Source organism: Diceros bicornis, chromosome 29 (assembly GCF_020826845.1).
Source record: "Diceros bicornis minor isolate mBicDic1 chromosome 29, mDicBic1.mat.cur, whole genome shotgun sequence".
Classification (NCBI taxonomy): domain Eukaryota; kingdom Metazoa; phylum Chordata; class Mammalia; order Perissodactyla; family Rhinocerotidae; genus Diceros; species Diceros bicornis.
In genome coordinates this window covers 41,293,690-41,309,153 of record NC_080768.1, presented here as the reverse complement: position 1 = coordinate 41,309,153, position 15,464 = coordinate 41,293,690, and the positions used below count along the sequence as shown (strand labels likewise).

Sequence of the window (15,464 nt, the reverse complement as noted above, 5' to 3'; positions counted from 1 at the left end):
ATTGAATACATGCTCTACAGTGCTAATCATTACAAATGCAGCCATGTAAAAGAGTCTTGTTTCAAAGAATAAAGCTGACATCCAAAATAATACAGAGACAGAAATGGAGCAAGTGTCCTGGTGACAACCCTTCATCTTCAGGTGTATCCTTGCCCTTTTTCTCCCAAGCTAGCTAGACGTACTGTCCCTTCAACTGCAAGAGTCCTGAGCAATGCCGAGGAAACGAAGCCCAGCAGGTTCCTGCGCAGGCGCACAGGAAGCATGGTGGAGCTTCTTCTCAGGAACTGGGAAATGTTACAAACTTGCTCAGCATCACAGGTCGCTGCGGAAGCCACTCTGTTACAATGTTTCTCTTGACGGTAACCTGATAGAATATGCTAACACATTATGAGAAAGTGCCCAGCCACAGATTGAAACAGTGCTGTCCATCCCAGCACTGCCTGTCTGCCTCTGCAGGTGGGTAGGGATACTCTAGGGCCTACTAATTTTGAGCATATATATCAGCTTACCTTAGCCTGTTCAACTATATCAAATTGCTATTTCACTCTCTGCAAAGATTATTCTAAACACAGAAACATACTTCATTCCTCTCAAACTTCAAACACTATTATCTGTCAGTAGATAATCATGTCTCATACTTGACAGAGCTGTCAGATGAGACTCCTTAAATTTCCCAATACTAATTACATTATACTCGCCTACGTTGCACCTGTCCATCTTCCGCAAAGCCCAATCCTTCCAAATGTGCTTGGATCTCAATTCTTTCCCTTCCTGCTTTGTCTCTGGGACCGTGCACTGTTGATTATTCTGTGTGTTATAAATTCAACCTTTCCCTCAACCACCAGAAATGTAAACCCCATGGAGACAGGGACTTTGTCCATCCTGGTCACTATTATATTTTTGATGCCTAACACATAGTAGGTACTCAAAATTATTTGTTGAAGGCAAGAATAAATAAATGAATAAAAGGCTGGAAATGAATAATCTGTCAGAAGTCTTCCATTTCTGAAGTTCTATAATTTTATTTGGAGAAGATCAGGTGCCACAATGATTTCTGACTTAGGGTTAGAGGCATTATCAAACTTCAATACTTCTCTAGATAAAATTTTTCTTCATCCTTGATCTTACTTCAGATAAATTCACTTTAAATTTTGAGCCTAAAGATGAAATAATGAAATAGAAAATGACAACAAATGATGCTTACTCTTTTTTCCATCCATATCTGCATGGATTTTCCGAGCCAAGAATCCACTTTTGTACACAGCAGCATTTGGGTCGTGAGGAATGTCCAAGAAGGGGTTGGTAGTACTCCCAATACGACTGATGGTCTTTGGATGTGTTCCATTAGCCTTCTCATCAGTACCTTCTGATGGAGATTTTTTTTTCTCTTCATCATCTCTAAAGGGAGAAAGTACAAAGATTGAGCACAATAAACAGTTATATAGTGTAATAAAGTTATTTAGTGTTTTCCAAAGGTCTATCAGTCTTGATAAAAACAACTATGATAATAACAGCAATCATTTACTAAATGTCTCCTATTTGCCAGGTATTAATGACCATGACAATCTTGTAAGACTGACATTAGTATCCTATATTGCAGACAAGAAAATAGACTCAGAGTTTAAATAAATACCCAAGTCCACAGATGTAACAATTAAAGGAAGAGATAGTGAGGATACGATTGTAAAATCTCTGAAGCCTCTGCTCTTTCCACCCACTACAGGGCCTTCATGTTTGTCTTCTTTCAACCAAGTGGGGTTCCTTGGCAGAGACTGTGATTTTGATTTTTGATTTCTGCACTGTCTAGCATAGCGCCAAGCATACAGAATACAAGTAATTATAAAGTAAGTCCAATGAATAGTACTAAACTATATCTGCCAAACAACCAGGTTAACCTCTAATATCCACCCTCAGGTAAAGCTACCAATGGGTTAGGATGGTGGCGCCATGAACAGTACTTTGGCATCTTATAGCTACTACTTTCCCAATTGCCATAAAAGTGTGGGGTACCATATCAGCCATTGAGAAAACCCTAATTGTCACCCTTTTTCTGAATTGCTGTTCCTTCCAGCAGATTTAAGTCTGAGGTTATAATGTACATTAAGTATGAAGGAGGCAGAAAATGGATGGTCACATTCAATTAATAAAGAGGAGAGAAGAGTAGAAGAAAGTTAATAAGCTCTGATATACTGCTTTAAAATAGAGCACCACAATAAGAGCATTTGTTTTAGTTCACCTGTTTTAATTTCCTGAATCACCTCTGGTTTCACTGTTTATTAATTTTTCATTCCTGAATCTTTTAATTAAAATTTCAACCAAAATAATCACCATCAAAACATATTTAAAATGAACTACAAAAATAACAATAATCAGAAGTGTTCACTGGATGATCAGAGAAAAATAGCCTTCTTCTCTATTGGTATTTGATAAGTACTTGTGAGACATATGCAAATAACTCTGGACTCTTAGACATTTGTATTTTATTTTCAATTTTATTTTGAGATAATTTTAGATTTGCAAAGATAGTACATGGATTTCCCATATGTCCATCACCCAGTTTCCCCTAATGTTAACAACTTATATAACCATAGTAAAAATTTCAAAAAGAAGAAATTAACAGTACGATACTGTGAATTAAACTTCAGATTTTATTCAGATTTTACCAGTTTTTTCATTAATGTTTTTTTTCTGTTCCAGGATCCCATCCACGGTCCTGCAGTGCACCTGGATGTCACATCTCCTCAGTCTCCTCTAGACAGTGACAGTTCTTCAGTCTTTCCTTGTCCTTCATGACCTCGACACTTTGGACAGCACAGGTCAGTTATTTTGTAGAATATCCCCAATTTAGGTTTGTTTGATGTTTTCTCATGATTAGATTGAGGACATGCATTTTTAGGAAGGATACATAGGTGATGCACCCTCTCAGTGCATCAGATCAGGGGGTACATGTTTTACTACTAGTGACATTCACCTTGATCACTTGCTTAACGTTGTATCTGGCACATTTCTCTACTGTGAAGTTACCATTTTTCTTTGTAAATGATTTGGTGGAGATAATTTGTGACTATGAAAATATCCTGTTTCTCCTTAAAATTCTGACCACTAATTTTAGCATTCATCAGTGGATCTTGCCTATGACAACTATTACTACTGTGGTGATCTAACGGTGATTTTTTATTTCCCTTATTTCTTCTACATTACTAATTGAAATTCTTCTGTAAGTATGGACACATGGATATTTATTTTATTCTTTGGGTTATGATCAAACACTACCATTATTTAATTTGTTGCCCAAATTTTTGCAGTCTTGGCCATTGGGAGTTCTATCAAGTAGGTTTCTTCCTCCTTTCAACATGCCTTACCTTTTTTCCTTTTTGTTTTTCAAGTACTTCCTTTCTTTCAGGTACTACAAGAAGATGCCTCCAAGCTCATCTTGTATTTTCCTTGTCCCAGCCCTGGAAGCAACCACTTTCTCCAAGAAGTCAGTTCTTTTTATTGGAGAATGGTATTTAGAAACCAATCTAGGTGCTAGGTGTGCTCACTGCCTCTAAGTCCTCTCAATTGAGACACCTAGGAAGATATATGAGAGTATGCTAATCCATGTATATATGCACATCTATGTTTATTTGTATATCCATCTCTCCCTCCCTCCCTCCCTTCCCATGAGCTCATACTGATATCTCCAACCCAAGCCAGCATGACAAGGTTCATTCCTGTTGCTCATTTGTATTTCTTCAACAGTAAGAAACCTGGCTTGCATTATCTACAATATATTTACTTGTTCAACCCTAGTAAACATATAAACTAGTTTCAGAACTCCTTGCCCTTGCCAAAGTGAAAAGCAAATTGATCTACCTGAGTACAGTGTTTGTGTATAGTTTTCTGTCTTATAGTATTCAGTCAAAGCAGTTTTCCAAAGTTACTTAAGTCAGCTCCTTTCTCCTCGCCCTCTTCACAATGGTTATGCAATTTATTTGGAAAACAAATTACTTTGTTATATTCTGAATTCTATCTTCAATTCCCCATATCCTGGTTAATTTTTAAAAAATGTACATACACAAAATGTACTCCTTGTGACATACAGTTCTATGAGATTAGATAATGCAGACCACCATGTATCCACCATCACAATACCAAACGAACAGTCCTATTATCATCAAAATTCACTCCTGCTGCCCACTTTTAGTCAATTCCTCTCCCCAACCAATTCCTGGAAACTACTGATCTGTCTTCCATCCCTATAGTTTTTGCCTTTTCCAGAATGGCATACAAATGTTTTCTTTTACTTGGCAAAATATATTTAAGATTCATCCATATTGTGCAAATAAAACCAGTTTGGTCCCTTTTATCGCTGAGTACTATTTCATTTTATTGATATGACAGTTCGTTTATGCATTCACCTCCCCCACCCCTCCAGCTTTACTGAGGTATAATTGATTTATTGCAAGATATTTCAAGTGTACAACATGATTTGTATACATATATATCGCTAAAGGATTCCCCTCATCCTGTCAACACATTCATCATCTCACATATACACATTTTTGTGTGAGAACATTTAAGTTCCACTCTCTTGGCAAATTTCAATTATACAATGCAGTGTTATCAACTGCAGTCACAATGTTATACATTTATTTCATCAGACCTTACTCATCATATAATTGAAAGTTTGTATCCTTTTTCCCCCAGTCTCTCAGCTCTTGACAACTACTTTTCTACTCCGTTTCTGAGTTCAACTTTTTGTTTAATTCCACATATAAGTGATACCATGTGGTATTTGTCTTTTTCTGACTTATTTCACTTAGCATAATGCCCTCCAGGTTCATCATGTTATAGCAAATGACAGGATTTCCTTCTTTTTTAAGGCTACATAATATTCCACTGTGTATACATATATCACTGTATATGCATTGCAACTTCTTTATCCATTTATCCATAGACAGGCACTTAGTTTGTTTCCATACCTTGGCTGTTGTAAATAATGCTGTTATGAAAATGGGAGTACATAAATATTTTTGAGATGATGATTTCATTTATTTTGGTTCTACAGTCACGCGTTGCTGAATGACAGGGATACATTCTGAGAAATGCATTATCGGTAGTATTGTCATTGTGTGAATATCCTAGAGTGTACTTACACAAACCTAGATGATATAGCCTATTACACACCCGGGCTATATGGTACTAACCTTATGGAACCACCATCATATATGTAGTCCATCATTGACCAAAACGTCGTTATGTGGCCCATGATGGTATATCCAGAAGCGGGATTACTGGATCATATGGCAGTTCTATTTTTAATTTCTTGAAGAACCTCCATACTTTTTCCAAACTGGCTGTACCAGTTTGCATTTCTAACAGTATACAAGGATTCCCTTTTCTCCATATCTTTGCCAGCATTTGTTCTCTCTTGTCTTTTTGATAATAGACATACTAGCAGGGATGAGGTGATACTATGGTTTTGATTTGCATCACCCTGATGATTAGTGATGTTGAGCACCTTTCTATGTACCTGTTGGCCATCTGTATGTCACTTTGGAAAAATGTCTGTTTAGGTCATTGCCTATTATTTTTTTTGTGTGTGAGGAATATCAGCCCTGAGCTAACATTCATGCCAATCCTCCTCTTTTTTGCTGAGGAAGACTGGCCCTGGGCTAACATCTGTGCCCATCTTCCTCCACTTTATATGGGACGCCGCCACAGCATGGCCTGACAAGCGGTGCATCGGTGCGTGCCCGGGATCCGAACCCGGGCCGCCAGCAGCGGAGCGCACGCACTTAACCGCTACGCCATGGGGCCCAACCCCCTTTGCCTATTTTTTAACTGAGTTATTTGATTTTTTGCTACTGAGTTGTAGGAATTTCTTGTATATTTCAAATATTAACCCCTTATCAGACATATGGTTTGCAAATATTTTCTGCAATTCCATAGGTTGCCTTTTCATTTTGTTGATGGTTTCCTTTGCTGTGCAGAGCCTTTTAGTTTGATGTAGTCCCACTTGTTCATTTTTGCTTTTGTTGCCAAATCCAAAAAGTCCTTGTCAAGATCAATGCCAAAGAGCTTATGCCCTACATTTTCTTCTAGGAGTCTTATGGTTTCAGGTCTTACATTCAAGGCTTTAATTCATTTTGAGTTGATTTTTGAGTATGGTGTAAGATAGGGGTCCAGTTTTATTCTTTTGTATGTGAATATCCAGTTTTCCTAACACCATTTATTAAAGGGACTGTCCTTTCTCCATTGTATATTCTTGGCTGCCTTGTCAAAAATTAATTGACCATAAATGCATGGGTTTATTTCTGGGCTCTCTATTCTGTTCCATTGATATTTGTGTCTTTTTTTTTTTTCTTTTTGGTGAGGAAGATTAGCCCTGAGCTAACATCTGCTGCGAATCCTCCTCTTTTTGCTGAGGAAGACTGGCCCTGGGCTAACATCTGTGCCCATCTTCCTTTACTTTATACGTGGGATGCCTGCCATAGCATGGCTTGATAGGTGGTGTGTAGGTCCATGCCCCGGATCTGAACATGCGAACCCCAGGCCACCGAAGCAGAGCGCGGGCACTTAACCACTACACCACCAGGCTGGCCCCTCTATGTCTCTGTTTTTATGTTAATACCACATTGTTTTGATTACTATCGCTTTGTAGTATAGTTTGAAATCAAGGGAGCATGATGCCTCCAGCTTTGTTGTTCTTTCTCGAGATTGCTTTGGCTACTTAGGGTCCTCTGTGGTTCTATACAAATTTTAGGATTGTTTGTTCTATTTCTGTGAAAAATGCCATTGGAATTTTGATAAGGATTGCACTCAATCTGTAGATAACTTTGGCTAGTATGGACATTTTAACAATATTAATTATTCCAATCTGTGAACATAGAATATTTTTCCATTTATTTGTGTCAATTTCTTTCATCAGTGTCTTATAGTTTTCAGAGTACAGACCTTTCATCTCCTTGGTTAAATTTATTCCTAATTATTGTTTTTGATGCTATTGTAAATTAAATTGTTTAATTTCTGTTTCTCATAGTTCATTGTTGGTATACAGAAATGCAACTGATTTTTGTATATTGATTTTGTATTCTGCAACTTTACTGAATTCATTTATTAATTCTAATAGTTTTTTCTGGTGGAGTTTTAAGGGTTTTCTATATATAATATGACATCATCTGCAAACAGAGACAATGTTACCTCTTCCTTTTGACATGCATGCCTTTTCTTTTTCTTGCCTAATTGCTCTGGCTAGGAATTCCAATACTATGTTGAATAAAGTGGTGAAAGTGGGTATCTTGTCTTGTTCCTGATCTTAGAGGAAATGCTTTTAGCATTTCATGTTTGAGTATGATGTTAGCTTTGGGCTTGTCATATATGACTTTATTGTGTTGAGGTACATTCTATTTCTATCCAGTTTTCTGAGAATTTTTATCATGAAAGGATGTTGAATTTTGTCAAATGCTTTTTCTGTCGCTATTGAGAATCATATAAGATTTTTATACTTCATTTTGTTAATGTGATATATCACACATTTATGGATTTGAAGATGCCAAACCATCCTTGCATCCCTGGAATAAATCCCACTTGATCATGCTGTATGAGCCTTTCATGTATTGTTGAATAATTCAGTTTGCTAATATTTTGTTGAGGATTTTTTACATCTCTGTTTATCAGGGATATTAGCCTGTGACTTTCTTTTCCTGCAGTGTCCTTGTCTGGATTTGGTATCAGGATAATGCTAGCCTCATAAAATGAGTTTGAGAGTGTTCTCTCCTCTTCCTTTTTTGGAACAGTTTGAGAAGGATTCACAATAATTCTTCTTTGAATGTTTGGTAGAATTCACCAGTGAAGCCATCTGGTCTTGGACTTTTCCTTTTTGGGAGGTATTTGATTACTGACTCAATCTCCTTACTAGTAATTGGTTTATTCAGTTTTTCTATTTTTTCATGAATCAGTCTTGGTAGGCTGTATGTTTCTAGGAGTTTATCGTTTTCTTCTACTTTGTCCAATTTGTTGGCATACAATAGACTCTTATGATCCTTTGTATTTCTGTGGTATCAGTTGTAATGTCTTCTGTTTCTTTAAGTCCTTTCTTTCTTAAGACTAGCTAACGGTTTTGTCTATTTTGTTTATCTTTTCAAAAATCCAGTTTAGTTTCATTGATCTTTTCTACTGTCTTTTTGGTCTCTATTTCATTTATTTCCACTCTAAATTTTGTTATTTCCTTCCTTCTTCTAACTTTGGGTCTAGTTTGTTCTTTTTCTCGTTCCTTGAGGTATAAAATTATGTTGTTTGAGATCTTTCCTTTTCCTTAATGTAGGTGTTTACTGCTATAAAATTTCCCTCTTAGAACTACTTTTCATGCATCCCATAAGTACTGGTATGTTGTATTTCCATTTTAATTTTTCTCAAGACATTTTTTTGTGTGTGTGTGAGGAAGACTAGCCCTGAGCTAACATCTGTTGCCAACCCTCCTCTTTCTGCTGAGGAAGACTGGCCCTGGCTAACATCCATGCCCATTTTCCTCTACTTTATATGGGACCCCACCACAGCATGGCTTGATAAGTGGTGCATCGGTCTGCACCCAGGATCCGAACCTGAGAACCCTGGGCCACCGAAGTGGAGCACATGAACTTAACCATTACACCACAGGCCTGGTCCCTCAGGACATTATTTTATTTCTCTTTTGAAAGACATCTGGGTTGTTTCTATTTTCTATGTTTTATTTTTATAATAAATAATTAAATGTGTTTTCAATGATCATCATGATAATAATATAAAAGTACAGCATTACAGAGCTTTCAGAGTTTGGAATCAATCCAGAAAGAAGATTCCAAATCTTCATATAGATTACTCTACTACCATCATTAAGATTTAGCACTGTTAAGATGTAAATTTGGATTTATTTGAGAAACTAAAAGTAACCCTTGTATTTAAAGAAAAAAAACAGAACTGCAAGTTCACACTCAAACATGGCTTATCGAGGATCACTCCATTCTGTGTGTCTTACATCATTTTTTATGCCTATGAAACTAACTATACAAAGTAAATTTTGATATAAGCTAAAATCCATTTACCTGAAAATAATTGTATCTCCTTCCCAATTTCACCTATTTACAAAGTGCTTACAAAAATTAGGTACATATTTTTCTTACCACATCATCATTATTACACTTGATAGTCATAAGAAATATACATTTTGATATTGTTTTGATTATATTAAATATATTTTATGTGAATAAGCCACATTTCTAAAAGAGGGCACCTGAAAAACATGGTTATTTCTAAATCAATTTTGGTTGCTTTAAAATTAGTAAGTCTAGGACAAAAATAATAGTGAATTTTGTAAATTATTTTTTCTTTTTCCATGCACTAGTATTTTAAGATGATCACAATGAAAGTACTGTTTTCTCATTCAGAAGCAGAAAAACAGGACACAGATTAAATAAGAGTTAATGAACTGTTAACTGCTTGACTTCAAGATTTATTCATAAATCTGCCCTCAACATTTGAGGATTATTAATTTTTGAGTTTTGAGTTGTAAGTAGAAAAATACCAGAATGATTATCCTGGGAATCAGGTTAACTGTTTTAGATATCAAGAGTCATAAGAAATTATTACTATGGCCATTGTTTCCAAACTTATTTTTTAAGCAGATTAATCCTGCTTTTGGAGGGAGTAAACTAAACAAAATCTCAGAGTACAAAGTTGATGAAGCATAGTTTTGCTTTATAAATTCTAATGTAATATATTTATTATAAAGCTTATCAATTGGAAAGGTGGAATGGTTTTTTACAAACACACTATTTAGAAATCTTAGACTATGTACTACAGTAGTAGTCAGCCTCAACATTCTGTTTAGTTTTGTCCTCTGGATGGTTGGTTACACAGTTTTGTAGAAACTCTGATGCATACAAAAAGTAGAGGCCAATGATAAGTTTTTATTTTAAATTGCCTACTTTGCAAACTCAAAGTACTTTGGTCCTCTTTAATAGAAAGGTGAGATGGCAGTAAAATTTTATTCTAAGATGTATAAAAATTAATATGCTGATTTGTAAACCTGTAAAAATTTAGTATATGTAACATATTTTCTATTTTAAATTGAAAATAGTTTAAAACTCATTTTAAAATGAATGTAGAATCAAATTCTTTTAGAATCCTGAAGCACTATGACCTCTATGACTCCAATGCACACAGACACAACTTGAAAAGCACTGCACTACAGAATTGGCATCAAAGCCATCGCCCTCTTAATGTAAGTAATCCATTTCTGAAAATCAGATGTTTGGTTGTAAAATGCAAAATGGGGGTCTATTTCCTGGTATTTGAAAGGGGAAAAAAATGATACAGTATATTACATGTCAACTCCAAATAATTTCCTAAAAAGTTGCTAAAGCACAGTAAAACGGCCTATATATAAATAACAATCACTCACATAAGATATAAAATACTTAAAACATTGCTTCCATATTGCCAAATAATTATCACGTTTTTTAACAAATGCTTTGTATGCAGTAACAAAACTTCTCTTTACACAAGCAACATCCTAGTCAAACAAAATTCTTTACTGACACTGGCACACTTTTCTTTTCTTTTCTTTTTTTTTAAATAATTTTATTTATTTATTTTTTCCCCCAAAGCCCCAGTAGATAGTTGTATGTCACAGCTGCACATCCTTCTAGTTGCTGTATGTGGGACACGGCCTCAGCATGGCCAGAGAAGCGGTGCGTCGGTGCGCGCCGGAGATCCAAACCCGGGCCGCCAGCAGCGGAGCACGCGCACTTAACCGCTAAGCCACGGGGCCGGCCCTGGGCACACTTTTCAAAATGACTACATATGATTGACATTCTATTGACTGCACTGTAAAGTCATTGGAGACTTTCCCTACACGTTGCTCTTGTTTACAATGTTGTACAGACAGTCCCGACTTACGATGGTTTGAGTTCAGATTTTTCAACTTTACGATGATGCAAAAGTGATATGCACTCAGCAGAAAATGTACTTCGAGGGGTCAGCTCGGTGGCATAGCGGTTAAGTGCGCACACTCTGCTTTGGTGGCCCGGGGTTCACAGGTTCGGATCCTGGGCAGACACCATGCACCGTTTGTAAAGCCATGCTGTGGCGGCATCCCATATAAAGTAGAGGAAGAAGGGCACAGATGTTAGTCCAAGGCCAATCTTCCTCAGCAAAAGGAGGGGGATTGGTATCCAATGTTAGCTCAGAGCTAATCTTCCTCACAAAAAAAAAAAAGAAAGAAAATGGACTTCAAATTTTCAATTTTGATCTTTTCTTGGGCTAGCAACATGTGGTATTATACTCTTGTGATGCTGGACAGCTCCCAGTCAGCCCTGCGATCACGAGGGGTAAATAACTGATACACTTAGAATCATTCTGTACCCAGACAACTGTGTTGTTTTTCACTTTCAGTACAGTGTTCAATAAATTACAAGATAGTCAACACTTTATTATAAAATAGGCTTTGTGTTAAATGATTTTGCCCAACTGTAAGCTAAGGTAAGTGTTCTGAGCATGTTTAAGGTAGGTGAGGCTAAGCTACGGTGTTTGACAGGTTAGGTATATTAAATGTATTTTTGACTTATGATATTTTCAACTTATAATGGGTTTATCGAAATGTAACTCCATTGTAAATCGAGGAAACTCTGTATTGAGTTTGGGGATACAATTATGGTTTTTCTCTATATAAATATCATTCAAAAGAAGTTTATAGTTACACTGTCTAATATGGTAGCCACTGGTCACATATAGCTATTGAGAACTTGAAATGTGGATAGTCCAAACTGAGGTGTATAATAAGTGAAAAAATATATACCAGATTTCAAAAGACTCAGAACAAAAAAATTGGAAAACATCTCAATAATTTTTATACTGATTACATATTGAAATGAAAACATTCTGGATACAATGGGTTAAATTAAAAAATACATTATAAAATTAATTTCGCTTATTTCTTTTTACTGGTATGATGTGGCTACCAAAAAATTTTAAATTACATATGTGGCAAGCATTACATTTCTTTTAGACAAAGCTGTTATTAGAGAGGCTTTTATATTCTATGACATTTGAATATTAAAACCAAAAGACAACAATAGGGCAACAATAATTAGAGAAACGTTCAACAGAGTATGGCTCAGTAAAACCCTGACAGTAAGTAAGGGCTGAAAATACTCAATCATGCAAAACAAGTACTCTTGATATTGTGAAGGTTAATGAAATGATCTTGTCAGGTTCTGAGAGCAGAAATTTATCCTGGTCTGAAAGGCAGGTTGGTGCCAACTGGCAATGGTTGTCCTTTGGGCTTAAATATACACGGGTCCGTGCTTCCAGGATAGAAGTGATACCAGTAATAACACTGTGAGGACATTCTCCTGCCCAGGCAGCCACTCCCCTCCCCCATAGCGTGCCCCCTTTTCTATGATTCTTGCTCTTCTTCCCACATCTCCCCAGTCCCCAGGAGAGCTTGTGCCAGGCTCCATTTGAGACATGGAATTGGCAGAGAATAGGAACCAATCACCTTATACCTGGAATCACATTATTTCCAATTGCATCACTGCGAGGTTTTACTGTTTTTATAGATACCATGAATACCGGTGCCTTCCCATAAGGGAGGCTGTTTCCACTGTACACAGGAGCAGATATAAATTAATACAGTATACTGATAAAAATAATTCTATAAATAAAACTCATTTCTACAGAGAGCAGTCTACCTAACTAGGACTTTCCTGTGTACCCTGATACCCTGAACCACACCAAGGCATTTTCAGGATGATGATACAAATGATTTTGTTAGAGTAAAATAGAGGAGACACAACAAGGCCATCTTGATTGAGAAAAGAACGATTCATACGTGAATATTTTATACATTTAAAAAGATTCCTAGCAGAGTATCTTCTACTAAGATTCCAGACATCTCAACACCTTACAACCTACGAAGTCCCCCAAATGTTCTTCACACCACTTTGTTCTCTCAGTGACCAAGTGTATGATCCACTGGGTGCTCTGAGTCCACGACTTGATGATGCAGTTCATTTCAAGAACTACCAAAGCTCTAGTGCTGACAGTGGATAACCTTGCTACTCCTCTGCTCTTCCTAAAGGGCAATTGTAAACCATGAATTTTCTACCTTCTACCTTACTCATGACAGGTGCTTTTATTTTTAAACAAAAAAATTAGATAAGGAATTATACAAATCCACTGGAGTCTTTTATTTCACTGGAATTTCACAAAGAATGGAAAACAACTACTTCCTAAAATTTACAAAGCTGAATATCATCACATTGACCCAGCCACTGAGCAGATTTCAAAATACCCCATTTTGGCAAGTTTCATTACAGTGGTGTTTCAGCTGTACCAAAGTTGTAAAGCTAGCACCAAACCCAAAAATTAACTTATCTTGAAGGGCCTCAGTTATGTGGAATTCAAATACTCAAATCAAATATAAATTGGTGGGTTTTTTTTTTGGGGGGGGTAGTAGGAAGGGAAAATAACAGTTGAAATAAAACAAAAACATTTTCCAGAGCAGAACTGGAATATTACTCAACCTGTGCTCAATGCGAAATCATCACTAAATGTGATATTGGAGTTGGACAATAAAGACAAGTTCAAGCTCGCCAGGCAGAAAGAGCGAAGACGGCACTTCTAGCACTCACATTTATACGTGCATTTCTGTTTGTTTTTTTTTTATTGTAGTAAAATATGTTTAACATAAAATTTACCATTTTAACCATTTTTAAATGGTACAGTTCTGTGGCATTAAGAACATACACGTTGCTGTAAAATAGAAACTACCATTCATCTCCAGAATTTTTCATCATCCCAAACTGAAATTCTATACCTATTAAATAACAACTTCTCATTTCCTCCTCGCCGAACCACTGGCAACCACCATTCCACCTTCTGTCTCTGTGATCTGACTACTCTAGGTGTACCTCAGATAAGTGGAATCACACAGTATTTGTCTTTCTGTGACTGGCTTATTTCACTTAGCATAACGTCCTAAAGGTTCATCCATATTTTGTAGCATGTGCCAGAATTTCCTTTCCTTTCCTTCCTTCCTTCCGTTTTAAGGTGGAATAATATTCAATTGTGTAAATATATACCACATTTTGTTTATCCATTCATCCATCAGGGGACATTTGGGTTGCTTCCACCTTTGGCTACTGTGAACAATGCTGCTATGAACATGGGTGCACAAATATCTCTGAGTCCTTGCTTTCAATTCTTTTGGGGATATACTTAGAAGTGGAACTGCTAGAACATACAGTATTCTTTTTTTTTAATTTTTTGAAGAACCAACGTATTGCTTTCTATGGTGGCTGCACCATTTTACATTCTCACTGACAGTGCACAGAGTTCCTTTAATTCACATGCTTGCTTGTTAACACTTATTTTCTGGTATTTTGACAGGAGCCATCCTGAGTATAAGGTGGTATATCATTGAGGTTTTGATTTACATTTCTCTAATGATTAATAATGTTGAGCATCTTTTCATGTGCTTATGGGCCATTGTATCTTCTTTAGAGAAATTATCTATTCAAGTCCTTTGTCGATTTTTTAATTGAGTGTTTTTTGTTTTTTAATTGTTGAAATATAGTTCTTTATATATTTTGGATATTAATCACTTAGCAGATATGTGATTTGCAGACATTCTCTCCCATTTCATGGACTGCCTACGATGCACAAAAGTTTCTAATTTTGGTGTAATCCAACTGACATTTCTTTTGTTGCCTGTATTTTAGGTGTTATATCCAAGAAATCATTGCCAAATCCAATGTCATGAAGCTTCTTCCCTATGTTTCTTGTAAGAGTTTTATATTTTAACTCTTACATTTAGGACTTTGATCCATTTTGAGTTAATTTCTGCATATGGTGTGTAAGGGCTCAACTTCATTTTTTGGCATGTGTAAATCCAGTTTCCCTAATGCCATTTGTCAAAGATATGCTCCTTTCCTCATTGAATGGTCTTGGCATCCTTGTCGAAAACCATTTGACCATATATGCCAGAGTTTATTTCTGGGCTGTCTGTTCTATGCCATCAGTCTATATGTCTGTCTGAGAGTACCACACTGTTTTGATTACCATGGCTTTGTAGTAAATTTTGAAATCAGGAAGTGTGAGGCCTCCAACTTTGTCCTTTTTCAAGATTGTTTCAGCTATTCAAGGTCCCTTGAGATTCCACATGAATTTTAGGATGGGTTTTCTATTTTTACAAAAAAAATGTCATTAGGATTTTGCTAGGAACTGCACTAAATTTGTAGATTGCTATGAGCAGAATCGACATCTTAATTTTTAAGTCTTCCAATGCATGAACACAGGATGTTTTTCCATCTATTTACGCCTTCTTTAATTTTGCTCAGCAACATTTTCAGCGCTGAAACATTTTCAGTGTACAAGCTGCTGTGGAAAACTGTATAGTACGTGGTTCCTCAAAAATTAAACAATTTTGCGTGTGTGTGTGG

At 36.3% G+C, this 15,464-nt stretch overlaps 1 protein-coding gene across 6 annotated transcripts in view; it reads right to left on the bottom strand.

The window, feature by feature from the left end:
• The window catches only part of PSD3 (pleckstrin and Sec7 domain containing 3), a 535,293-nt gene that overhangs the window by 100,121 nt on the left and 419,708 nt on the right, over positions 1–15,464 (bottom strand). For all 6 annotated transcript variants that reach the window (XM_058525349.1, XM_058525350.1, XM_058525352.1 and 3 more), the window contains one exon: positions 1,205–1,398. In XM_058525349.1, coding sequence (XP_058381332.1) covers positions 1,205–1,398 — 194 coding nt within the window. The remainder of the gene's footprint in view (positions 1–1,204; positions 1,399–15,464) is intronic.